A 25,323-nucleotide genomic window follows, 5' to 3' on the forward strand; every position below is an offset into this window, starting at 1 on the left:
ATATATATATATATATATATATATATATATATTACATTTCAGTTCAGTTTTTGTTATTTGGTTTTGATAGTTTAAATTCAGTTTTTTTTTTTGCATATTTCTATTTCGTTTTTATATATTTTATGTCATGTTTAGTTAATGACAATTATTCTCGTGCAAATCTTGTGCACTTGTGTCCTGGGAAAATGTCCTGCAGAGAAATTATTTTCTAAGGGTAAACACCTGTTTAACCTTCTCAGCGTCTCCTCACTTTCCCATAATGGCATTTATTAATTACCATGTAACCGATCTAGCAATTTTAGCAAGACCGTTGCATACCAACCACACAAGTTCTTCTCATGGCAAACATGAAAACAGGATGCCGAGTGTGGTGAGGCATCTTCGTTCATACTTCCTGTGAGTCTGCCCCATTTCCATGTGCTATCTGACACCTCTCCCTGCAAAAATATATATAATTACAGCGTCATTACCTCTAAATGTGTCTCTTGGCAGGTTTTATCACTTCCTTTTCCTCCACTCCCTACCTTTTTTAATTCTTCTGTCAAGCCTGCATGTTTTTGTTGTGAGTGATCTTAGGATGTTCCTGGGCTTTTTTTCCTGCTCTTGATCTGTGGATCAGAAATGAATATTCATTCAAATGGAATGTCTGATTAAAATATGATAAATCTGGTGTAAACAACATGAAAACTAATTTATGAAACTTTTTTAAAATGGCCTGTGGATCCTAATTTACACTTTGAATTGAATAAGCTAATTATCATGCATTAAAGTTCATATTGAACAAACTAATTATGGTCATCATTAAGGTTTTAAATACATATATATATATATATATTTTTTTTTTAGGTTTGCTACCAGGGAGAGAAACGCTCTGCTCCTATATAATGGCAGGTTTAATGAAAGGCATGATTTCATTGCGATTGAAATTGTTGAAGAGCAAATCCAGCTGACCTTCTCTGCAGGTAAGTAAGACGATTCATTTTATTTTTAATATAAAATTCAAATATATAATAATTTAAATAATGATTGAAATTTTAAGAATAGTACCCAGTGCTTTTGTTTAATAAAAAAAAATCAAGAAACCAATACATTTGAAAAAATATTAATTAATTAATTAATTTATTTATTTTTATGATATTACAGATATTGCAGTCACATTTTTTTTTAAATAATAAACTACATATTTTGTTTTGTTTTGTTTTGTGTCTGCTCAAACTACAAACAACTAAATGGGTTTTAGTCGGTTTTGAATCGGAACTTTTTTGAGTGTCATTTCTCAAACATTAGTGCGTATGTGTGTATCCAGAACGGTGCCAAAGGAAGCAGGTGGCCAAAGAGCATTAAAACACACTTCCTCTGTCTACCTGTTCCTTTGTTTTATCAAACCTCACACATCCACAAGAGTTACTGTCCAGTCAGTGTGCGTGAAATACCACGTCTCGTCTCTTTAACCGGTCAGAATTGTTTTCAAAGGAAATACGACAGTGGAATTCTTCCCTAGAGCGTCTTGGTATAAGCAGATGCTTGTTACGTCTTACTACAACACTGAGGGTCACCCGTCCACATGAGCTGAGAATAAAGACAGTGAAAGGCATTTCCTCCACTGTCCTGGAATGTAAAACATCAAACAACACAGTGATTCTGGTAAATTATGAACCCATCATAGGTCAAAGGTCCGTCCCAGCTTGCTAGCCATCACTCAACATAATTGAATTGTAGAGAGATATAAACAACTAAGATATTTGACATTGTATGCACTGAGGGAAAGTGCTGTCATGGGAGGTCCTGGCACACTATTATCTCCTCGACAATGATTTACTTATTTTGTCCACTAGACTGGAAAAATGCTACACAAATTAAAATCCTCCAGGCGCTTTGGACCCTTTTAATTAGTTTGGAATTTTTGTTATGTGGGAATTGTGTTACAGTATATTGCATATTGGGGATAAGTGTTAAGCAAAAAATAAAAATAAAAAATCTATAAATACATTTATAATATAAAATATAGGCATATACTACTTATAATATTCTTTTAAGTTATAGAAATATAATTGTATATTTATAATTATTTTGTTGTTGTGCGAATATATATATATCACACATTTAAAAAAAATAATTTAATCTAATTATCACTTGCAGAATTACTCTTTCTTGAATTTCAGCAAAACTGGTTTCTTCTTTCCTGTTATTTCTCTTTAGGAGAATCTAAAACCGCAGTGACTCCATTTGTAGCTGGTGGGGTTAGTGATGGACAATGGCGCACAGTGCATCTACATTACTACAACAAGGTAAGTCATTTGTACCGAACACAGTGAAGATGGAGGCTGTTGTGGTTGGAAAGTCAGTGAAGGAAAACTAATGGGCCTCATTCATGAAACACAAATGAGACATTTTTCTGTGTAAATCTTTCATGAATCCATTCTTAAATACATTATTGAATTGAGACCCAACTGTATTTGGTCCTATGCTAGAGAAAGTCAGAATCTAACAAGTCGTGTGTTTCTTGATGAGATCAGTGTGTCCATATTTCATGAAAGAAGACACATGATATCAGCGGCATCTCTAGCTGTATCAAAGTTCACAGTATCTTCTAAGAACTTCAGTCAAAAGAAACAGCTTGTATTTCTGCTCCTTTGATCCCGTTCAGTTTTCAGACCCTCATATTTCAGAAATGCAGCATTTATGAAGTTTGGTGCGTGTGTAATACTTCATGTGTCATGTTTCATTGCCAAAAGCTAAGTGCGTTTATTCTGTTACTCAGGCATCTCATTTCACAGTGTCTCATTTTTAAGAGTATTTTGTAACCCATAGTGTTAGTATTATTCAAATATGGTATTAAATTCTTGTTCTTTGTGTTGTAAGGCAAATAGTTCTCAAGTGTTTTGTTGTTTGTTGTTGCTGAATTGCAAATTCCTTACCATATTGTAGTTACACGAGCAATTCATTCTGCTTGAATACATTAAGCTCTCATCAGCCCTTCTTATGTTCCTGACCTTTTAGTAACCTTATTTCCATGCTGCCTAACTTTAAAACAGTATTTGTTCAAAAATACGCATTTTGAGTCTGTCACAGTATTCCTGAATTAAATCATAGTAAAGCTTTAGAGAATCTCACTGAAGTCTCATCAAAAGAAACATTCGTCCCTGAGGGATGCCAGTCAACATGCTGTGGGTTTCACTTTTTGAGGGTCCATCATTTCTTTGATTTTTTTTAAACCTCTACACAAGTTGCACTAAACTGATGAAAGGCTAAAAAAGTTATTAATACCAGTGACTGCAGCCCAAATATATCTAATATAATGTAGCATGTAAATTAGTGAGTGTATTATTGAATTGAAGCACCATTTACACTTGAAAACACTTATGAAAAATCAGACCCTAAAGCCGTCTACTTAAGCTCAGCGCCCTTTTTTCTCCCCATGTGTATGTCATTATTGCTATTTTGTGCCTGTAGCTCTTCTTTAACCCATCACTTAAAGAGTCCAAGTTCAATGTAGTCATATGGGGAACGCAGACAATAGCAGACCCCCTGTTGAGTTAATCCGGGACTACAAAAACACACTCTGAGTTTCTAAGCGCCAGATGGCACACATTTTTTCTGTTGCACTTAAACAGAAAAACACCCCGGACTATTGTTGTAAATCTCCATAATGTGCTTTTTTATTTCATGACGTTTTGCTCCATCTGGAACCTCGTCCATATGGTAAGGTTTGGGGTGAAGTTCCAAAATCCATCTCTTATCTTCTACCAAAATCCATCTCTATTTTGACATTCAAATGTTTTTAACACGATTCAGCTGAATTTTCTGCTATGCGATTGTGACTCAAAAACTGTGTAAATCACTTCTGTTTGACCCCATTTATCTTTTGCTTTCCCCATTGATCTTTGATTTCTTTTGCTTTTCCTGTGTGTTATTTTGTCTATGGACTCCAGTGTTTTTCAAGACACTTTCAGATATTTACCTTGAGTAATAATAAGCAAACACAACGGGACGCAGCTGTAATGCAGTGATGTTTTGAAGTGTCAGATCTCCTCATACTTTTAAGTATTCCAGCTAGTGGCGACCTGCTGCGATTTTTACAAACAAAAAATTATTTGATGATGAAAAACTATCCCAGTCTCTTCTGTTCACCAAGATGAATTTATTGATCAAAAATACAGTAAAACAGTAATGTTGTTAATAAAGTAATAAGTAATAAAGTTTTCTGTTTTCAATTATTTTAAAATGTAATTTATTCCTGTGATGCAAAGCTGAATTTTCAGCATCATTACTCCAGTCTTCAGTGTCACATGATCCTTGAGGAATTATTCTAATATGATGATTTGCTTATTTGCTTCTGTTTGGGTTAAACAGTGACCTCTTAAGGGTTGTCAGCACTCTGATCCTGGATCAGTTTTCTTTTTGGCATGTTTTTCTTTACAGATTGTCGTGCACCTGATGAAAATTTTAATAATAGAGACGTACAACCACTTTTACAGCAGTAGAAACTTGATACTTGGATGGTTTTAGGTCTGTTAAAAGGCATCTCAAACCATTTTTTCCCACCATATTTAAAGCTATATGACTGTTGTTGACTGAACAGTTGGCTTTAGGCTTTGACCAGTTGGATGTGCTTCAGTGTGTAGGAATGCTCCCATGGTTTTCCTTGTTGATCAGTTTAGCAGTCTACTCACATTCCCTTCTTCATCTCTGCTGTCTGGCAGCAACTAAGAGAAATATTAAAACTGACATCTAATTTATTAATGTGTGAATTTTTTGTCAAAAGTTAGTAAAGGAGAAAAGGATCATTCCGAGTGCTCTCATAGTTTCAAAAACAAGAAGATGAATCTTTCAGATTGCATACATACAGTTAAAATACTTCTATTTAGCAGAATATAAAAGTGGAATATAAATATTTATTTATTTATAGAAATATAATATATACTATTTCTTTTTTATTTATAGTAATATTATTAATATAATATGAAATATTTGTTTATTTAAAAACAGTTATTTTATTATTATTACTCTAGATTATTATTATGCAAAGTTTAATAGAAGTGTTAACATTTATTTATTATTTATGTATTTTAATTATCCCTTTGCATTATTTACAGCAGCACTAATAATAATAATAATAATTACTGTTATTATTATTATTATTATTATTATACAGTTTAAATATTAACAGTTATTTATTCAATTATTCCTTTGATTTATAGACAGAAACACTCTAATAATAATAATAATAATGTTATTATTATTATTACGCAATAATTTGACAAACACTTTAGAAATGTTATTCTGTTTACTCTCTATCTGCCATAAAGTCTGAATAGTGACCACAGCGCTGTAATGAACGGTCTTCAGGAGCGAGTGATGTTCAACTGTCACTTGCACATTTTTTTAACACCACAGGGCAGACATCAAAGAGCAGCTCAGCACATCATACGCACCACAAAATCAATTTTAATGAGTTGAGAAAATTTGAAAAACCTCTTGCGTGGGGGAAGGGTGTTGCCAGATGATAATACAAATTTTGGCTGTGTTGTGGAAACAGTTTGGGTCTCTGGGGAGGTTTTACATAAAATGATGAGCTCTCTTTGTCTGGTATCTCCTCTGTGCCAGCATCTCATTGGCATAATCCAATTAGATGAACTGAGAAAGCCACGGAATGTCACCGAGTGGTAAACAATCATCTCAGAGATTACAGACAAACAAGACCTATTATCTCCAAACTCACAAATGCTGTTCAGATCCACTAACTTTGGGTTTCTTAGCCAGGATTTACTGTAAGAAGAAGATTTAAGACCGATGTTTAATGACGACATGTGTGTGATTGCCATTACATTATTTTAGGGGTTTTCAAAAAACAGATCTCCTTGAGGGACCTCCTTCCTTAAAGTACAAAAGCATCTATATATTTTCTTGTATAAAAAAGCATTTTTAGTATGAAAAATAATGCTACTTTAAATAACATATTTACATTAGACTTACTAGAAAATACTTATTTTACTTTTATTTTTCCTGTCAGATAACAAAAATAAATTTGTATTACCACCACATTTTAGCTGTAATCAAAATCATTGAATGAAAGTTGCTAATCATTTTCATTTGTTTTTATTCAAGCCCAATATAGGGCGTCTTGGCATCCCTCATGGCCCCTCAGAGGAAAAGGTTGCTGTGGTTGCTGTTGATGACTGTGATGTGGCCATGGCTCTGCGTTTTGGGGGACAGATTGGGAACTACAGCTGTGCAGCCCGTGGCACCCAAACAGGCCAAAAGAAGTAAGTGTTTTCCTACAGTCATCATAAAATAGCTTTTACAACCTATTTTACTTCATGTGGCATATTGAAGAGTGAAACAGGATTTTCAACAATTCAACGATTATTATTGTTATTATTATTATTGATAATAATAATACCAAATATTTATTTAATTGTTTATTTGTTTGTTTTCAAAATAGTATGTAAGATATTAGTAAGACTGGAAACATTTTGGCCTGTGGTACCCAAACAGGTCAACATGAAACATCTTTTACATCTCATTTTGCTTTTATAATATGCCGTATTCAAAAGTGAAACAGGATATTCAACAAGAAATAAAATAACAAATAATAATAATAATAATAATAACATTTATTTGTGCATTTATTATGTATTTATTCATTCATTCTTTCTTTCATTCATTTATTTAGTACACACACACATATCATGTAAACACAAGCTTTAATTTTGGATGCGATTAATCAATTTGACAGCCCTAAAATAAATAATATTATTATTATCTTATTATCAATGATAATAATGATACTTTATTATTGATACTAATAAGACTTTTTATTTATGTACGTATGTATTTATTTATTTATTTAAAAAACTTTCAAAAAACTTTAGTGGTAAATGATGCACAATAAGACAGAAAACATTTATTGAAGCCCCCATCTATTAAAGATATCATTAAAATTGCATGTTGACTGCAGATTTCTTTTCTTAGTTAGCATACTTTATACACTAAATACACTATTTTGATTTCATGGAGTTTTTTAGTTAGCAAATAGTCTCATTTGAGATTTCATGTTGACGTGAGATGTTTGTTGTGATCCCTACCTAACAAATTGTACTCTCCCTATTTGTTTCTTTCTTCTCACACTCTCTCCGTCTCCCACATTCATTCATGTTTCCACCTTCTAAAGTCCTCAGGGCATGATATTGTTCACTGAAAGGGAGAGTGTGACAGGACAGAGGAACTTGAGCGCACAAAGGCACGCTAACTACTGTTGGGTGTTGAATAGCTGATCATTACAGCAGATTACACAGCATTCTGCTACTCCCCTTACACTCAGCTCCATCTTTTTTCCTAATCTCCACCAATCTGCACTCTGTCTCATGTCAAGCCAGTTTTATAGGCTCTACAATGGAACCACACTCCGGCTTATCTGCAGCTGGGATTTTCCATTGTAGGCTAATTGTCTCTGTGTGTGGAAAACAGAGCAGTATGAGATGGTGAAGCTTCATCTGAGATAAGTAGAGATATTGTTTGTAAAGCCTCTGAAATGCAACTGCTGGGGTCAGACCAAATGCTCGCAGTAAGTGCTGACCCATAAACCCACAGATCTGCATGGATTTATGGATCACGATATGAACTGTAGATGAAATGCACTGCAGTCCACTACAATGTGAAGCTCAGATGCTGAAATACAAAGCCACATAATATCTGGCTACAATAAAGCAGAAATAACAAAATAATGTTCTGAATAAAACACACTCCTTTTAATAGCGCTGCACATTTTATTTTCTAATGGTTCTCTCTCTTTTTTCAAGACCCTTCTGTGATTATTTTCATACTATGACTGCCTTTTTATGTATGATAGATATGATGGATATGATCATTGCTGCCAGATGTTAGCATATAATACTGGATAAAAAAAATATTTTAAAAGAAAATTGGCTAAGAAGGGCATTAACTGCATTTTGCTTTTGTCAAATAATGCAAAAACCTGGAAACTTTTTTTATTTTACTTTTTTATTATTTTATTGAATGTATGATCCCTCTTATGTTGGTCAAATAATGAACATTTTGCAGATACTGCAAAGTTTATGTACAATTTTGACCTCAAATATATATATATATATATAGTGCTACAAAAATATTTTCTTTTTATTTATTGTATGTGATATATGTGAGTGGCAAAGGTATGTGAATCTTTGCTCTCTGTATCCGGCGTGACCCCCTTTTGCAGCAGTAACTGCAGGTAACATTTCTTGTAACTGTTTATCAGTCCTGCACAATGACTTGTAGGAATTTTAGTCCATTCCTCCTATGAACTGCTTGCTCCAGGTCCTTCCACAACATTAAGGTCCAGACTTTGACTTGACCGCTCCAAAACATTAACCTTGTCCTTCTTTAACCATTCTCTGGTAGAACGACTTGTGTGCTTGGGGTCGTTGTCTTGCTGCATGACCCAATTTCTCTTGAACATTTGTACACAATCTGTCTGACTGTGGATCTGTGGAGTCCAAACTCTTTAGAGATGGTTTTGTAACCTTTTCCAGCCTGATGAGCAACAACAACTCTTTTTTTCGGAGGTTCTCAGAGATCTTCTTTGTTTGTGCCATGATTCACTTCCACAAACATGAACAGACTTTGATCGATCCCTGTTCTCTAAATAAAACAGGGCACGCACTGACACCTGATAGTCATCTCACTGACTGAAAACACCTCTGAACAGATGGACTCTAATTTCACCTTCAAATTAACAGCTAATCATAGAGGTTTACATATTTTTGACACTCAATGAGGGGTGAGAGAATGGGGATTTTGCTTTCTCTTTTAAAAGGACAAAAAGACGTACAATTAAAAAGCCACTGAACACATTGTCATCTATTTTCTGCCCAATGGGCCTCAAGGTCTGGATTTTTCAGATTTGCACGTACGTGAACCTTATATGTGTTAAGCATTATAATGGAGAATGCTTGGGACTGTTTGTGGCTTCAGGGATCTTTCTCTGTATGTGTGTGCAGGTCACTGGATCTTACGGGACCTCTACTTCTGGGTGGCGTTCCAAACCTCCCGGAGGATTTCCCTGTACAGAAGCGAGACTTTGTGGGCTGTATTAGGAACCTGACTATCGACAGCAAGCCCATAGACATGGCCAGCTTTATCGCCAACAATGGCACCTCAGCAGGTTAGAAACTGTAGGGTTCATATCATGACAAATCAAATCTTCCTTGATTTTTTTTAAATACTGCATTTTGAAGTGCTATAAAAACAAACTCTAACTTTTAAGACTCAAAACTTCCTCCTCAACCTCCCCAAAAAATGTAACATAAACAACAGAAAAAAATGTGCATATGACCTCTTTAAATGAGAATTTTTCATAGAACTGTTTTTTTTTTAAAGAATGTTTTTCTTTCTTTTGTAACTCTCCATTAAGGTGTCAAACTCCAACCCTAATATTTAAAGTGCACTTTCCCATTCTATTCAGGTTGTGCAGCAAAACATGACTTTTGTAGTAAGGTTTTTTGTCAGAATGGAGGCGTATGTGTGAATAGATGGAACACCCACACCTGTAACTGCCCATTAGGCTATGGAGGAAAGAACTGTGAACATGGTAAGATAATCCTCTCTTTCCTACTCTATTCTGTAAATCATTCTTCCTTTGACTTGATTTTGCTTAATGGACACAAATACATAGACATGCCTCCCATCTTTTGCCTGGATTTGCCCTTGGTCCAACGTGTACACAAATCCAATGAAATACCAACGTGTACAAATACACGTTGAAATACCAACGTGTACACAAATCCAATGAAATACCAACGTGTACAAATACACGTTGAAATACCAACGTGTACACAAATCCAATGACTCATACTTAGCAGTTAACAGTATCTATCTATCTATTTATCTATCTATCTATCTATCTATCTGTCTGTCTGTCTGTCTGTCTGTCCGTCCGTCCGTCCGTCCGTCCGTCCGTCCGTCCGTCCGTCCGTCCGTCCTTCTTTTTACAGGAAATGACATGTTGTATATCACAATCTTTTTGCACTCTAAACCTATTTGAGTTAGTGCATTAATCACAAAGAGTCCCTCTTAACAGTGAGTGAAGATTTGAAAGCGCGAATGGGGTTGTAAATGGCTTAACATTTTCAGTGAGCTTAGTTTGACTTAATTTCCTGCAGGGAAATCCGGTTGAACCCGCATTTTCTATTTATTTTTCCTTATCAATTGGATGGAAGGATCATGCCATGTTATGAGACTTCAGAAGTACATAAAAGTCATAATACTGCCAACAGAAGTAGATCTAAATTCCTCCTGTCACCACAAACCGGAATAACTTTCTTTATTCAGTGAAATACAAAAGCAGATGTTTTGAAGACCATTCAGGTTACTCTTTAACATACAACTACAGCAAACTGAGATCAGGGACTCTAAAAGGGACACTCAAAATCTTCCTCTCTGCTGTAGGCCTAAAATTGAGGAAAACTGAAGAGAAGGCCCAACTATGAGTATCACCACTATTACTGTCACACTCCCAGGGCTGGGTCTAAGATATACAACTGTTATTTCCATTAGTCCAGCCCTCACATAAAGAAAGTAAAATATTTGCCCTGAAGATACTGGTTTCGCATTGCTGATGAAGAAATCTCCGGGATGACTGGGAAACATTCCTCCGTGCGCGAATGATAGTGATTATCTGTGCCTCAGGACAGGAGGGAATGTCAAAGTATCAAGTGGTGCTTATATACTTTAACAGACTTCAGTTAGTAAAACAACTTTGTTTAGTCTGGATGTCATCTAAACTGTCTGATGGTCTTCTTTCTACAGTTATGCCCACCCCTCTGCATTTCGATGGCCACGCGCTGGTGTCATGGAGCGAGACCGATATCACCATCGCTATTCCCTGGTACATGGGTCTTATGTTTCGCACCCGAAAAAGCACAGGCGTTCTGCTACAGGCCAGTGCTGGAGAGTTTTCCCAGATTAGTCTTATGGTAATATTGTGTTTCAGTCATCCACTTTGATCAATCATGTTTTCCATGATATGCCTGCTTTAATAAAGCAGATAAATGAGACTTGTATTAGTTTTCTCAGCCTCATATTTTGTGTTTCCAGGTGAACAACAGACACCTTCGGTTCCAGGTGTTTCTGGGGGTCAGACGTGTGGCACTCTTAGATTTTCCTCAGGTATCCGTGGATAACGGTGAATGGCATCATGTGCTCGTCGAGCTCAAGAGTGGAAAAGATGGCAAAGACATTAAATATATTGCTCTCGTGTCTTTGGACTACGGCATGGTTCAGGTATATGATCTTAATATTTATTTATAGACCACCTAAATCTGCTTCAAACACAAATTTGAAACTTTTCATACTGTTTAGTTTATTTAATTTGTCTGCTACTAGTCTCTAACATTGGACATACATGTGTCATTTTTGCCATTTTTTGTTGCTAAACGTCAATTTCTGTGGTGGAAATTATATTTTGAAAATCTTGGGATATTTAGTAGATATTAGCAGTTACAAAACCTTCAAACATTTTTACTACTTGAAATAAAATGAACATTAACTGGAAAAAAAAAACATAAACTTATTTTATTTCATCTAATTGCCAAGGCAACATTTCTAATTTTCATTCTCATTGTCATTTATTAGTTAATAAGAAACATAAAGGCATGTGGTTTGGGTTCTGAAAACATGAGTTTAAGATATTTTTGATATTGTTTTGATGTCTAGAGGACAGTAGAGATCGGTAATGAGCTGCCCGGGCTTAAACTGAGGAACTTGTTTATCGGTGGACTGCTTAAGAAAGACGGCACTGTGCAGGCTGGATTTACTGGCTGCATGCAGGTATACTCACATACACGTACATTTACATTGTTTAAAGCTGTGTATTGTGTTATTCACGCGGGTACGTCATGTGGTCATCTCATAGGGTTTGCGAATGGGTGAGACCTCCACCAACACTGCCAACATCAACATACGGCTTGCGACACGAATCCGTGCGAAAGACGGATGTAACGTACCTGATGCTTGTCAGTCCAACCTGTGTCCATCTTACAGCCGCTGCACGGACAACTGGGCATCCTACACATGTGTCTGCGAGCCAGGTAACACCAATAGTGCTACTAAAGGACTAAAAAGATTTAGAGTATTTATATAGTGGGGTGCAAAAGCTTGAGACCACATTTAAACTGAAATGACGTAGTTTAAAGCAAAAGTAGTTACAATTTCAAATTTTCACTCAATAAAATAAATATAAAAAGTTTTGTAATAAAAAAACATCATATAAACTCGTAATAAAACAAGACTTTTAGAGCTCTCTGTATATGATTTAAGATATTAGAGTCTAGTTTTATGAATCTGTGGCACACACTCTCTTTCTCTCTTTTCCTATTCCCCAGGTTATTTCGGCAGGGACTGTGTGGATGCTTGTCTCTTGAACCCTTGCGAACACATTTCCTCCTGTGTTCGTAAACCCAGCATCAAGCGTGGCTACAGCTGTGAGTGTGGACACAATTACTATGGCCAATACTGTGAGCACAAGTGAGTATCTCTCAGTCGCTTAGATTCATTCATTCATATTGCTCATACTAAGGTTTAGGGATATAAATTCAGCATCCTAATTTGTTTTTCATACATGAAGGCTGCCTCAAATCATGCAGCTCATTGAACAAAGATGTGCTGGTAGTTTTTTAAGCAATCAGATGTACCGTTTTGCAATCCCTTAAGTGAAAAAAAGGGTCCACGTCAGTATTTAAAGGGATAGTTTGCCCAAAAATGAAATTTCTGTAATCGTTTATTCACCCTCATGTGATTCCAAACCATAACTTTATTTCTTCTGTGGAACAAAAATATATTTTGAAGAATGATTTAACTGTTTTTGTCCATACAGACTTTCATTCCATATTCAAAAAACACTGGGACATTCTTTAAAATATCTTATTTTGTTTTCTGAAGAAGAAAGTAAGTCATAGAGGTTTGGAAATAATTGCAGAGCATAAATTTTTGGTTGAACGATCCCTTTAATGTCTAGATTTGGTTAGGATTAAGAAAATCACTGGACTTTTAGTTAAAGCTTGGTACTTGCTGAAACACGCTGACTGACAACAGCTTTATTGTCTGATGGTCTGTTTCATGAACTGCCAAGGTTTGTAAGTGGCGAAAGCTGTGATAGCAGATGTTTGTGATGGTATTGTTATGATGATCCTTTAATTCTGGTGTTTCCTTTAATTCTGGTAAGTCTTTGACGCCCACACTGTAAGGCTTTTATTCATAATGCAACTGCTGGAATTGTTTAGCCAGACTTTCATCCATTAAAGATGAACTATAGATAAAAAAGCCGAATCACTTGAGTTTTAAAAGTGTATTTTCTTTTCTTTTTCTTTTTTAGTCAGATTTTAATGTCATTGTATGTCATTTTACATAATATAAATAAAATAATAATGACAAAGGCAATCTGTAAACTCTTACAAACATTAGGAAAACACAGAAGATAATTTCCATGAGTGGAGAAAAGAGACTAAAATAACAGTGTATTTTTGAAATGATTTAGTTTCTGTTCCTTCCTTTTACCATGAAAAGATTCTCTTTTGAATGATCACAAAGGAAGCAAGCTTAGAATGATGTATTGCTTTCACACAAGCAATTTCATGTTTGCCTTGCAGTCAGAATCTACTGCTTTGATTCTACAGCAGAATTTCATGTCCAATTTCCCCTTTTCAAACTTCCGATCAGTCTCAGTCCCCAATATAAGCTTTTTTGAGTCTCATTCTGTGAAGTTTGAAGATTAAACTGCCTTTCGCTAGGCACTATTGCACTGTTTTATTTTTCTCTGTCTTTCTCACTCTTAATTTGGCGTTTGCGCACACACACAGAGGGGACCAACCTTGTGCTCGCGGCTGGTGGGGATACCCGACCTGTGGGCCCTGTAACTGCGACGTCAGCAAAGGCTTCAAAAGGGACTGTAATAAAACCACAGGAGAATGTAGCTGCAAGGTAAGCTGCAAGTGATGGCATGCTCCCGATTAAGCTCAAGGGACACCATTGACTTCTAGTTGTTATCCAACAGTCACCCTTCACATAAATTGAACCATGTGGCTTTTATTGTATTAAGCGCACTGCCGTATGAACATTTGAAGTCGGCAAGATTTTGTTTAATGTTTTTGGAGTCTCTCATACTCACCAAGACTGCATTTATTTGATAAAAATTCACCAACAACAGTCATATTGTGAAATATTGTTACAATTAAAATCTATCTTTCTATTTTTATATATTTTAAAGTGCAATTTTTTACTGTGACTGCAAAACTGAATCTTCAGTAGTCATTAGTGTCACATGATCTTTCAGAAATCATTCTAACATTCTTGGTGCTCAAGAAACATTTCTTATTATTATCAATGTTGAAAATAGTTGTGCCTCTTGATATTTTTGTGAAAAATGTGATACATTTTTTCAGCAATACCTTTGATGAATAGAAAGTTCAAAAGAACAGCATTTATTTGAAATAGAAATATTTTGCAACATTATAAATGTTTTTACTGTCACTTTTAAACAAATTTAACGCATCGAATGTAATGTATACTTGCTGAATAAAATTCTTATACTTTTTAATCTATGAAAGCTTGGGATAAAAAATTCTGAAAGTAATTGCGACTTTTTATCTCACAATTCACACTTTTTTCCTCTGAATTCTGAGTTTATATGTCACAATTCTGTCTACATTTGTCAAAATTGCGAGATATAAAGTCAGAATTGCAAAATGTTAACTCTAAATATAAACTTGCAATTCTGAGAAAAAAAGTTGGAACTGTGATATATAAACCGTTGTGAGAGAAAAAGCCAGAATTGTGAGGTTGCAATTAGTTCACGCTCACAAAATACCATTATTTTCTCCTCCTCCCTTTTTTAGGACAATTACTTTTGGCCTCTTGGTGCAGACACTTGCTACCCGTGCGATTGTTTTCACCTTGGAGCGCATTCCCGGACATGTGACGCTGTAACGGGCCAGTGCCGCTGTAAGATGGGTGTGGTGGGTCGTCAGTGCAACCGTTGTGACAACCCCTTCGCAGAGGTGACAGTCGGGGGATGTGTGGGTATGTGTGCTGTCAACTGACCAGGATATCAGTTAACTGTTAACCATTTCAAAACTGCTTACAAAATGCTTCACAACATCTTGGACAATTGAATAAATAAGGGCAAAAATATAAAAGCTGTTTTCAATTTTAGCTTACATTTGCATTCACAGTATGATGAAATGTAAGTGTAATACACTCCAGTCATGAGCAGGCTGCTTTCATGTCAGCATGGAGTATCTGTATTCTGGACTGACTGTGAGGTTTAGAAATAATGGACATTTGTGGCTCCTAAAAAAGTCTTATCATTAAGACATAGCAACAAGCCTTGTTAATGGCACTAAATGTCATCTGTTTTGCAAGATTTTCCTGTTTTCCTTACTCTCACTCCATTTGGTTGTTATCTAGTGGTATATGATGGTTGTCCCAAAGCCTTTGAAGATGGTATCTGGTGGCCCCGCACCATGTTTGGTGGCCCTGCAGCCACAAACTGCCCTAAAGGATCCAGTGGTGAGTCTAGATGAGTTATACTCTCTTTAACCAAATCAAGAATTTAAACGATCAATAAACACACTTTACTGAATCTGAAAATTCTTTTCACATAGAAATTACTGGTAAATTTCACAAATCCTTACAAAAAAATGATTACAAAATTACAAAATGGCAAGTAACACATTGAATTAAATGTCAAATTTTGAAGTAGAAAGACTGAAATGAAAATTATTTTCCTGCAAAACATACTTCAATCATCTTTGTTTTAATTACAATTACAATTTTTTTTGTTTATAATAATCAATATACAGTTATATTTATATAATTTAATATATATAATTGGGCCTAATTAATTAGCAACTTTTGATCTTTGTAGACAATTCTATTTATATTTATAATATACAGTTATATTCATATAATTTATGTATTTTAATATATAATTGTACCTCTAAATGGATTTCAGTATAAAACTATTTACAGTATATGTATGTGTGTGTATATATATATATATATATATATATATTTATATATATATAAACAAATAAATAAATATTTTAGTCCCAACATAAATCCCATATTTCATTTAGTTTTTTGTCCATTTTTAAGATTTTTCTATAATTAATTAATTTTTTTAAAATAGTACTAGCAATAGCGAAGTAGATGTGTCCAAACGTTTGACTGGCAGTGTATGTAGGAATTTTCATCTTTTTATTACATAATTGAATAATTTATCAATATATCTTCATTTGTCGTTTGACAGGCACAGCTATCCGTCATTGCAGCGATGATAAAGGTTGGCTTCCACCTGAGCTCTTCAACTGCACTTCCCTCAGCTTTTCAAAGCTAAAGAAAGAGGTTTGTGACTCTGCTGGTTGATACAAGTTGGAATTGTAGTCATGGAAGAAATTGTACAATTGACTATTAAATATTCTACTCCATTTTACACAATCCTAGAAGTGACCAGTGTTTTCTCCTTCATGTGTGGCTTAGAGCGAGGATCTTCACACTAATGCTTCTCGAATGGATGGAGAAAGATCAAAAAGCCTTGCGGGCCTGCTGCACTCTGCCACGTACCATACGGATCGTCTCTTTGGGAATGACGTGAGGACGGCCTACCATCTGCTGGCTATTGTGTTAGAGCATGAGAGTCTGCAGCAGGGCTTTGAGCTCACCGCCACTCATGATGCCGATTTCAACAAGGTATAGACCTCAAAGACCTTCACATACATTTTCAGAATCTAACAGGACTTTAGTATCTTTATATTCAAGTTTAATCTGATGGGTCCAAGATGACCTATCAGCTCCAGCTGTCTTAACCAAGATGGTCCAACTAATGACCATAAATGACCAGCTTTAACCAGTTTGAAAGCATGTAAACGATCATATTAAATATATCAAGGGTATGTATGCAATTTAAAGATCTTTTTTACTCTCAAACACATTCAGATCCCATGTCTTTAAATTAACTTTATTTTATTACTTTTATTATATTATTAAAATTACTAATACAATTGGTTAAAAATATTTTAAATAATTTATAATTTTTTGTATTTTATTTTATAAATTAATTAATGTGCATTAATTTTATTTTGAAACCACAGTGGATAGTTATAGTCCATTATTAATGAACATTACTCTTCTTTGTTGTGGTAGAACATCATTAAAGCTGGAAGTGCCATCCTTGACCCGATCAACAAGGAGCACTGGGAGAAGATACAGCGCTCTGATGGCGGGACGGCACACCTGCTGCGCCACTTTGAGGAGTACGGCAACACTCTGGTACAGAACATGAGGAAGACCTACCTGAGACCCTTCACCATCGTCACTGACAACATGAGTTAGTATTGGGTTCTCCATCCTGTAGCATCTGCTCTGCTCAATTTTGAGAGTTTGATATAAAAAATATGTATTGTTTTTCTTTACAACCAGTTGGTGCATTAGATTTTCTGGACTCCACTGCAAACCAAGACAAGATTCCGCGATTTCAGGAAATTAAGGAGGTGTACTCAAAAGAACTGGAGACATTTGTTGTGTTCCCAAACCTGCTCACCATGCCGAAAAAGAGCAAAGGTTCTCACTTTGAAACTTGTTTCTTTATATTATCAGTAATGTAATGGAAATGTGCAATGTTTAAACTTAATACTAAACTTTATTATGTCTTATACACTATAGATGCTTTTACCACAGAGCCTCCAGCCCAGATTGAACCAACTAAGTCTTTCATCAGTATTGATGGATCAGATACTGTTGATTTAACACCATCCATTAAGAAAAGACGGCATGCAGAACAACCCGATCCACCCGCTGTTGTGATGGTGATGATCTACAGATCTCTGGGTCGACTCCTTCCAGAGAGTTATGATCCGGACCGCCGCAGTCTTAGGTAGCACTTCAGCCTGGGATTTTACATGCAAACAATAGATTTCCTTGTTCAAGAGATGTTATATTTAAATAATAATATATAATAATAATAATATAATATATCATGTAATATTTAAATAATAATTAGGGATGCACCGATATTAAAATTTTGGTTGACATGATAAGCTGATCATTACTTTCATTCTGGGAAATAGCCGGTACCATTTTGTCTAAAAACTAAAATACTAAAAATTAAAATCTGTAAATTTAAATGCTCAAAGTGACACAACAAAATACTAAAAGTGACACAACAACATTATAATGTACAGTATGAAAAAATTATATTTATTTGGAGATTTGTTAAGGATGTTTTAAAGATGATCTTTTAGTGAGTGTTAGATGTTGGCAAGGGTAATCCAAATGTAAAAATAGAGCAAATGAGCAAGAACAATTAAGTGTCTAATATCTAAGGAAGCCCATTTTCGCCATATGGAAAAGAAAACATACTTTGGTAAATCATAATTATGACATAACTAGATAAGAATTGGATTAAAAGTCAAAACTATGACATAAAAAAGTCACAATTATGAGGTAAGAAGTCAAGTTAGACATAATTGAGATAAAGTAAAAATTGACATATTAAGTCATGATTATGGGGGAAAAAAGAAATTATGACATAAAAAGCCAAATATTATAAGAAAAAAAGTCTAAATTATGAGATACTAAGTCATAATCATGAGATAAGTTGAAATTATGAGAAAAACAGGTCAAGAGTATGACAAATCGAAATTATGTCATACTAAAGTCTACATTAAATTTTTTTATATTACGACTTTTTTGTGTCATAATGTCTACATTTTATCTCATAATAATGATTTAGCATCTCATAATTTAGTTTTTTATGCCATAATCATGATTTACCAAAGCATTATTTTCTTACCGAAATGGATTTCCATTAAAATGAGCCGATATAGATAAATAAATAAAAAATCTCTAATATTGGCAGATAACCAATATGGTACAGATTTTTTTTCTGGTCCTTTTTTTCATATCTGGTGCTCTACACATCCCCAGACTGCCCACTCATCCTGTCATCAACTCACCTGTAGTAAGCGTGGTGGTCCACAGGGACGGAGAACCTCCCCCCACCCCACTCCAGAGACCCATCACCCTGAACTTCAGGCTCCTGGAGACCCACGAGAGGACCAAACCTGTGTGCGTCTACTGGAACCACTCCATCCCGTGAGTCCTTAATCAATCAATAGATTATATTTCTTTTTATGATATGGACAGAAGAAACCAATCTCTGCTTGTGCTGTTATTATAGAATATTTTTTTTTATTTGTGTCATTCCTCCTGCTCATATTTGATAGGGTTGCTGGTGGAGGTGCCTGGTCTTCTAAAGGTTGTGAGCTGGTCTTCAGAAACTCGACTCATATCAGCTGCCAGTGCAACCACTTGACCAGCTTTGCTGTCCTCATGGACATCTCCAAACGAGAGGTAAGACACAGCCAGCTAGTTTGGTTTGGATGGATTTTTGCTAGTGTACAGCCAGCTAACTGGTTTTTGAACGCTGTCATCTTGTCCATAGCATGGTGATGTTCTTCCACTGAAAGTGGTGACCTACACGACAGTGTCCGCCTCTCTGGTGGCCCTCCTCATCACCTTCCTCCTGCTGGCAATCCTTCGCAAACTGCACTCCAACCTACACAGCATCCACAAGAACCTGGTGTCCGCCATCTTCCTCTCTGAACTCATCTTCCTCACTGGCATCAATCAGACCGACAGTCCGGTGAGCAGCCGGGAGAGTTTTTAGATTATAATATCAACAGCATTATTTTATTTTATTTATCGTAGACGTTTGTGTGTAATAGTAAACCTGTTTCTTGTCTGATTTGTAGTTTGTATGTACAGTTGTGGCCATTCTGCTACATTATTCATACATGTGCGCATTTGCCTGGATGTTTGTGGAGGGGCTGCACATCTATCGCATGCTGACTGAGATGCGTAACATCAACCAGGGCCACATGCGCTTCTACTACGCCATCGGCTGGGGGATTCCTGCTATTATCACAGGTATGAAACTTAGTTGCTTACAAATTAGACAGGTCTAGTGGACACATTTATTCTATTATTTATAAAATATATAGTTGATTTAATGTTTTATATACACTGTATATGTAGATATACTGTATATGTAATACATTACCATTCAAAAATGTGGGGTCGGTAAGATTAATTTGAGAAATAAATACTTTTTATTTAGGAAAGATGCATCAAACTGATCAAAATTTACATTAAAAACTAAAATGTTGCTAAAGATTTTTATTTCAAATAGTTCAGTTCTTTGTATTAATCAAAGAAATCATAAAAAAATGTACAATTAATTTATCAAAAATATAAAGCAGCAAAAGCTGTTTTCAACATTATTAATAATAAAAAAAGTGTTCCCTGAGTGCCAAATCAGCATATTAGAATGATTTCTGAAGGATGATGTGACACTGTGAAGACTGGAGTAATGAAGCTGAAAATGTAGCTTTGCCATCACAGAAATAAATTACATTTTAACATATTAAAATAGAAAACAGTTAAATTAAATTGTAATAATATTTCACAAAATTGATAGATTTTTTATCTATCAACTGGTGAACAGAAGCGACTTCTTTCAAAAACATAAATATTACTGACCCAAAACAGCAGAGTACACTAAATTGCTGACAATCAAAGAACATTTATTTTCTTCCCAATATTTAGTCAAAATTCACCGAACTGACCACACAAACCCCCTGTAATTCACATCTTGATTGTGCACCATTGCTGATTATTTGTCTCTTGTCAGGTCTGGCTGTGGGTTTGGATCCTCAGGGTTATGGAAACCCTGATTTCTGCTGGCTCTCTGTTTATGACACTCTTATCTGGAGCATCACAGGACCAATCTCCATAGTAGTGCTGGTCAGTTTGGGCATTTGAATCTTGTTGAACACGATGGAACAATTAATTACAATTCCTTGTAATTAATTGGAACAATTAATTACAAAAGCAATTAATTGCTTTCCTTTCCATCTCCCAACTGATGAATTTGGTTTTGAGTAGGCTAAATAATGAAAAACAAACCTCTGTTTAACAGATAAATATAGTCCTAATTGTGCTGGCAGCCAAAGCCTCATGTGGACGGCGCCAACGAACAGAAAAGTCGGGAGCAATGTAAGTCCAGTGAGAAAGCTTAAAGGGGTCATATGATGTTGCTAAAAAGAACATTATTTAGTGTATTTGGTGTAATGAAATGTGTTTATGCAGTTTAAAGTTAAAAACTAGAGTGAGGAACGTCCGGCGGATTCGACGAAGGAGCGTCCGGCGGGCTTGCGGCAACCACATGTGACGACCCCGGGCTGGACTCCGCTTCATCCATGGTGAAAGCCGATCCGGCGATCCACAGCGCAAAGTTGATGTATTTCCTCAGCGACCAGCACGGATCAGCTCTAGGCATGACGAAGCGGATATCGTCCTCTTTTGGAAGGCTAAACAAAGTAGTTTCGCTTTCACAACGAAACACACAGCGTCTTCACGACATGGCGGCAGCAACAATACTACAGCGAGAAGAAAAGTTACACCTTTTTTCTTTGCGTGAACATTTGAGCGGCATTATGCAAATCTTCCCACATAGTGAGGTAGATATGTGGGGGCGTGTTAGAACGAGCCGTTTTAGGTAGGCGTGGCTGACTGAACTTTTATAAAGAATATCTCTTTGGATTTGAGATTTTAGTCTTTGCAACTTTACAGATCTTCTTTATGCACCAAGAGCTTGTAACACTTCGAAGAGAAAGGAAAAATTTAAATCGCATCATATGACCCCTTTAAAGGTCAAAATGAACAATATTGAAACACAAATGGCCTGAAGCAGGTGAACCCAAATCTTTTTCATCATTCTCATTTGCTCTTGTGCAGCTCTGCACTTCGAGTGGCCTTCCTCCTCCTGTTGCTCATCAGCGCCACCTGGCTGCTGGGTCTGATGGCAGTCAACAGCGATGTGCTGTCCTTCCACTACCTCTCTGCCATCCTCAGCTGCTTGCAGGTGCATATGGTCATTGTGCTGTGTAAATAATGATCACTGTTTGTCAGAAGAGAAATTTGGGACGTCTTGCCTATATTTAAAAAATTACATATATTTAAAGTTTAAATAAATTATATATTTACCTTTACCTTCTCTTTATTTACTTTGCTATTTTCTTTCTGTATTGTTTATTTTATTAGCAACAAAAACATATGTGCATATATTGACAGTGTATGCAATTGTGTAAGTAAAGCATTGTTGATTCTAACATGACTTGATTGTATTTAATTTTACATTTTTTATATTTTTATTTTTAACTCATCTTATTTTATCTCTTTATTTACTGTTTATTTTCTGTAGTTTTTTATTAAAGATAAAATAATATAATCATAATAAATAACAAATTTTTTTAATTGTAATATTAAATACAATCGAGTCAAGTTAGAGTCAACAATACTGTATCAATACAATTGTCAGCAAATATAGTAATTAAATAATAACAATTATGGTTGTTGTTGCCAATAAGCAAACAATACAGAAAGAGAATAGTGAAGTAAAAAATACGTGAAAAGAAAGGTCAAATAAAAAAGATGATGTAAAAATATTTGGCACATGGATAATTAAACACAATACAATGGGAATTAATTAATGGGAATTACTTAATGTGTTTTATACAAACCATAAGGAATTGGATTGCTCTCTTTAACAAACAATTTTGCTTGTGTATTATGACAAATTTGTATGTATGTAATTAATCAGTAATGATGTGTGTTTTTTTCATTCCAGGGCATGTGCATCTTCTTCTTCCACTGTATTCTCAACAAAGACGTGAGGAGGAACCTGAAAAGTGTCTTTACAGGGAAGAAAGTACCAGCTGAAGAGCCCAGTACAACAAGGGCTACCTTACTCACAGTGAGTTTGACACATACATTAAATTAAGAAGTTCATTAAAAATGTAAAGATTCATGTATAGGCACAATTGATTTACTGATGAATCACTGACAGTGAATCTCTTCTTCTGTCGTCCCAGCGTTCTCTGAATGGTGACGTCTATACAGAGGAGGGAGGTCTGTACCGGACCACCATTGGAGAGTCCTCTGTATCTCTAGATAGCTCTATTAGATCAGGCAAGAGTCACGGCAGCAGCTACCTTGTTTCCACACTCAGGTAATACACCAGGAGTGAATTACGATTTGAGTTATTTTATATTAAATGCCACGACTGACCAATCAGAATCAAGTATTTCTTAAAGGGGTGGTTGACTGGTTTTTTTCTAGGCTTGATTGTGTTTATGGGGTGCAGTCTAACATGTGTTAATGCTTCGTTTGTTAAAAAACGCATAATTGTTCACATAATTTCCCTTTATTCCACATCCCTCTGTCCCTTCTCCTCTGAACGCACTGATCATTTCCTGCTTTTATGAAGTCCCACCCTCAGAAATACACGATGGGCTCTGATTGATTAGCTGGCCCAGTGTGTTGTGATTGGCTAAACCGCCTCTAGCGTGCGTCTAAATGTCCCGCCCCTCAACATAGCGGCATGTGCTCCGGTTGTATTGTAAACAATGACGTCGTCTATATTGCTTATCAATTTGAGCCCGATTGAGACGCAGAGGATATTATTGAAGAGGATCGTGCAGAACCTGTGCAAGCACGGCTTTTAATGGTAGGCCTATGTTTTTTGCTTGTTGTTGTCTCATACTTTTAGATACGCTGTTATTTGTAAATGCTACTGCTTATGTTAGCTTTTAATATACGGTTTTATTCTGATTAAAGCTTTAATACAGTTCGGCAACCACACGCGCGTCCATGTATAACGCTTCTCATAACTATAGTATGAAAATTAAAAAAGTGAAATCGCAATCAACCACCCCTTTAAACATCCGTGTAATAAAACAATGTTTAATTTGAAATGCTAATGTAAAATATCTCCATACCTCCTCCTTAACCTCTTAAAATGAGAATCAAGTATTCGGGAATTCGGTTTTTAGGTCATGTCTTTAGATGAGACTAAGTTCATTATGACTATCAATGGGGCCACTTTAGCCATATTTATGACTCATACAGTATTTATTACCATAACCATGTTACATGGATCACATATTAGATCCAATGTGTATTGATTCATGTGTTTGACACACTTCTAACTACAAAGTGTAGCAATAAAGAATATGGCATTTAAAAAGAAAATGTTATTAACTAACGAAAGAAGAAATCCTGGTTGTCATATTTGTAATATTGCCATATTGGCAGCTGCATTTGTGAACATTTCACTAGCAACTTACTGTCACTGAATAACTTTAGTGTGACTCCACTTAATGTAATGATAGATACAAATTCACAGTATTTCAGTAATAATGCATAGATTTGATGGGGGGTTTTTTCACTCAGGGAGAAGAAACGCAGCATATCGTCTAATGGTGGAAATGTGCCGCATGATGAAGGAGACTCGTTGCTCTTTTTCCACAAGAGTAAAACGGCAGAAGGTGAGGGCAGAAATAACACGGACCATTGAAGGCTCAGCTGGTGTCATAACTTCTGAATAATCATTTTCTGTTATTATTCAGATTCAGATTCGGACAGTGAGCTCTCAGTGGATGAACACAGCGGCTCCTACGCTTCCTCCCACTCCTCAGACAGTGAGGATGAGGCCAGGCACTCCAGGACCAAATGGAATAACGAGAGAACGCCCATCCACAGCACACCTAAAGGTGCCTGCAGCCTCTTCTATGACCTCTGACCTGCTCTTTTACGTGTTTTATTCATTTTATTCATATTTAAACTTGGATGTTTGATAACTTTAATCATGTTGTTCTGAAGTTGATGCCATGTCCGGTCAAGGGAAGCCATACTGGCCGGAGGAGCCACCCACAGCCAGTGAAAGTGAGGATCCGGGCGGTCCAGAGAAACTGCGGGTGGAAACAAAAGTGAATGTGGAGCTTCATCAAGGGAATAAATTAAATCACAATGGAGATGTGTCTCAAAGTGAGAGTCCACCCAGTCAGCCAAACAGCAACCAGTTACCCAGAAGAGGTGAGCGACAACTAAAACTAAACAAAAATTACTACAACTAAAAAAACTTGACCTAAAAAAGAACACTTAACAAGATTGAACTATTTTAGTACTTGAAAAATCAATTTTCTTCATGCATGCATAATACATGTATTTTATATATGTTAGTCATTTATAACATTAAAATAATATGTAATAATTTAATAGATAATATTTATAATAATGTAATAATCTATGACATTATATATTTGTATTTAAATAAATATATATTTAAATATATAGTTATAAAAAAATTATATATATTTGAAACTATATATATTGTGTTCTATTCAAATATTCTGTATATTATATTGT

General features: G+C 35.5%; 1 protein-coding gene across 1 annotated transcript in view; it reads left to right on the forward strand.

The window, feature by feature from the left end:
* Positions 1-25,323, forward strand: part of LOC107716625 (cadherin EGF LAG seven-pass G-type receptor 1-like) — a 47,782-nt gene that overhangs the window by 22,077 nt on the left and 382 nt on the right. Inside the window, exons 4-33 of the mRNA XM_016523118.1 lie at positions 847-962; positions 2,200-2,288; positions 6,109-6,266; positions 9,003-9,166; positions 9,467-9,592; positions 10,810-10,976; positions 11,098-11,283; positions 11,716-11,829; positions 11,915-12,089; positions 12,384-12,525; positions 13,857-13,977; positions 14,892-15,075; positions 15,463-15,564; positions 16,307-16,401; positions 16,537-16,746; positions 17,200-17,383; positions 17,476-17,616; positions 17,719-17,929; positions 18,982-19,149; positions 19,281-19,407; positions 19,499-19,699; positions 19,809-19,983; positions 20,747-20,859; positions 21,035-21,111; positions 21,853-21,979; positions 22,745-22,870; positions 22,989-23,125; positions 24,349-24,443; positions 24,525-24,668; positions 24,778-24,990. Of these exons, the coding sequence (XP_016378604.1) occupies positions 847-962; positions 2,200-2,288; positions 6,109-6,266; positions 9,003-9,166; positions 9,467-9,592; positions 10,810-10,976; positions 11,098-11,283; positions 11,716-11,829; positions 11,915-12,089; positions 12,384-12,525; positions 13,857-13,977; positions 14,892-15,075; positions 15,463-15,564; positions 16,307-16,401; positions 16,537-16,746; positions 17,200-17,383; positions 17,476-17,616; positions 17,719-17,929; positions 18,982-19,149; positions 19,281-19,407; positions 19,499-19,699; positions 19,809-19,983; positions 20,747-20,859; positions 21,035-21,111; positions 21,853-21,979; positions 22,745-22,870; positions 22,989-23,125; positions 24,349-24,443; positions 24,525-24,668; positions 24,778-24,990 (4,388 nt within the window). The remainder of the gene's footprint in view (positions 1-846; positions 963-2,199; positions 2,289-6,108; positions 6,267-9,002; positions 9,167-9,466; positions 9,593-10,809; positions 10,977-11,097; positions 11,284-11,715; positions 11,830-11,914; positions 12,090-12,383; positions 12,526-13,856; positions 13,978-14,891; positions 15,076-15,462; positions 15,565-16,306; positions 16,402-16,536; positions 16,747-17,199; positions 17,384-17,475; positions 17,617-17,718; positions 17,930-18,981; positions 19,150-19,280; positions 19,408-19,498; positions 19,700-19,808; positions 19,984-20,746; positions 20,860-21,034; positions 21,112-21,852; positions 21,980-22,744; positions 22,871-22,988; positions 23,126-24,348; positions 24,444-24,524; positions 24,669-24,777; positions 24,991-25,323) is intronic.

This window comes from Sinocyclocheilus rhinocerous, unplaced genomic scaffold (genome assembly GCF_001515625.1).
Source record: "Sinocyclocheilus rhinocerous isolate Xijiao unplaced genomic scaffold, SAMN03320098_v1.1 scaffold1201, whole genome shotgun sequence".
Taxonomy (NCBI): domain Eukaryota; kingdom Metazoa; phylum Chordata; class Actinopteri; order Cypriniformes; family Cyprinidae; genus Sinocyclocheilus; species Sinocyclocheilus rhinocerous.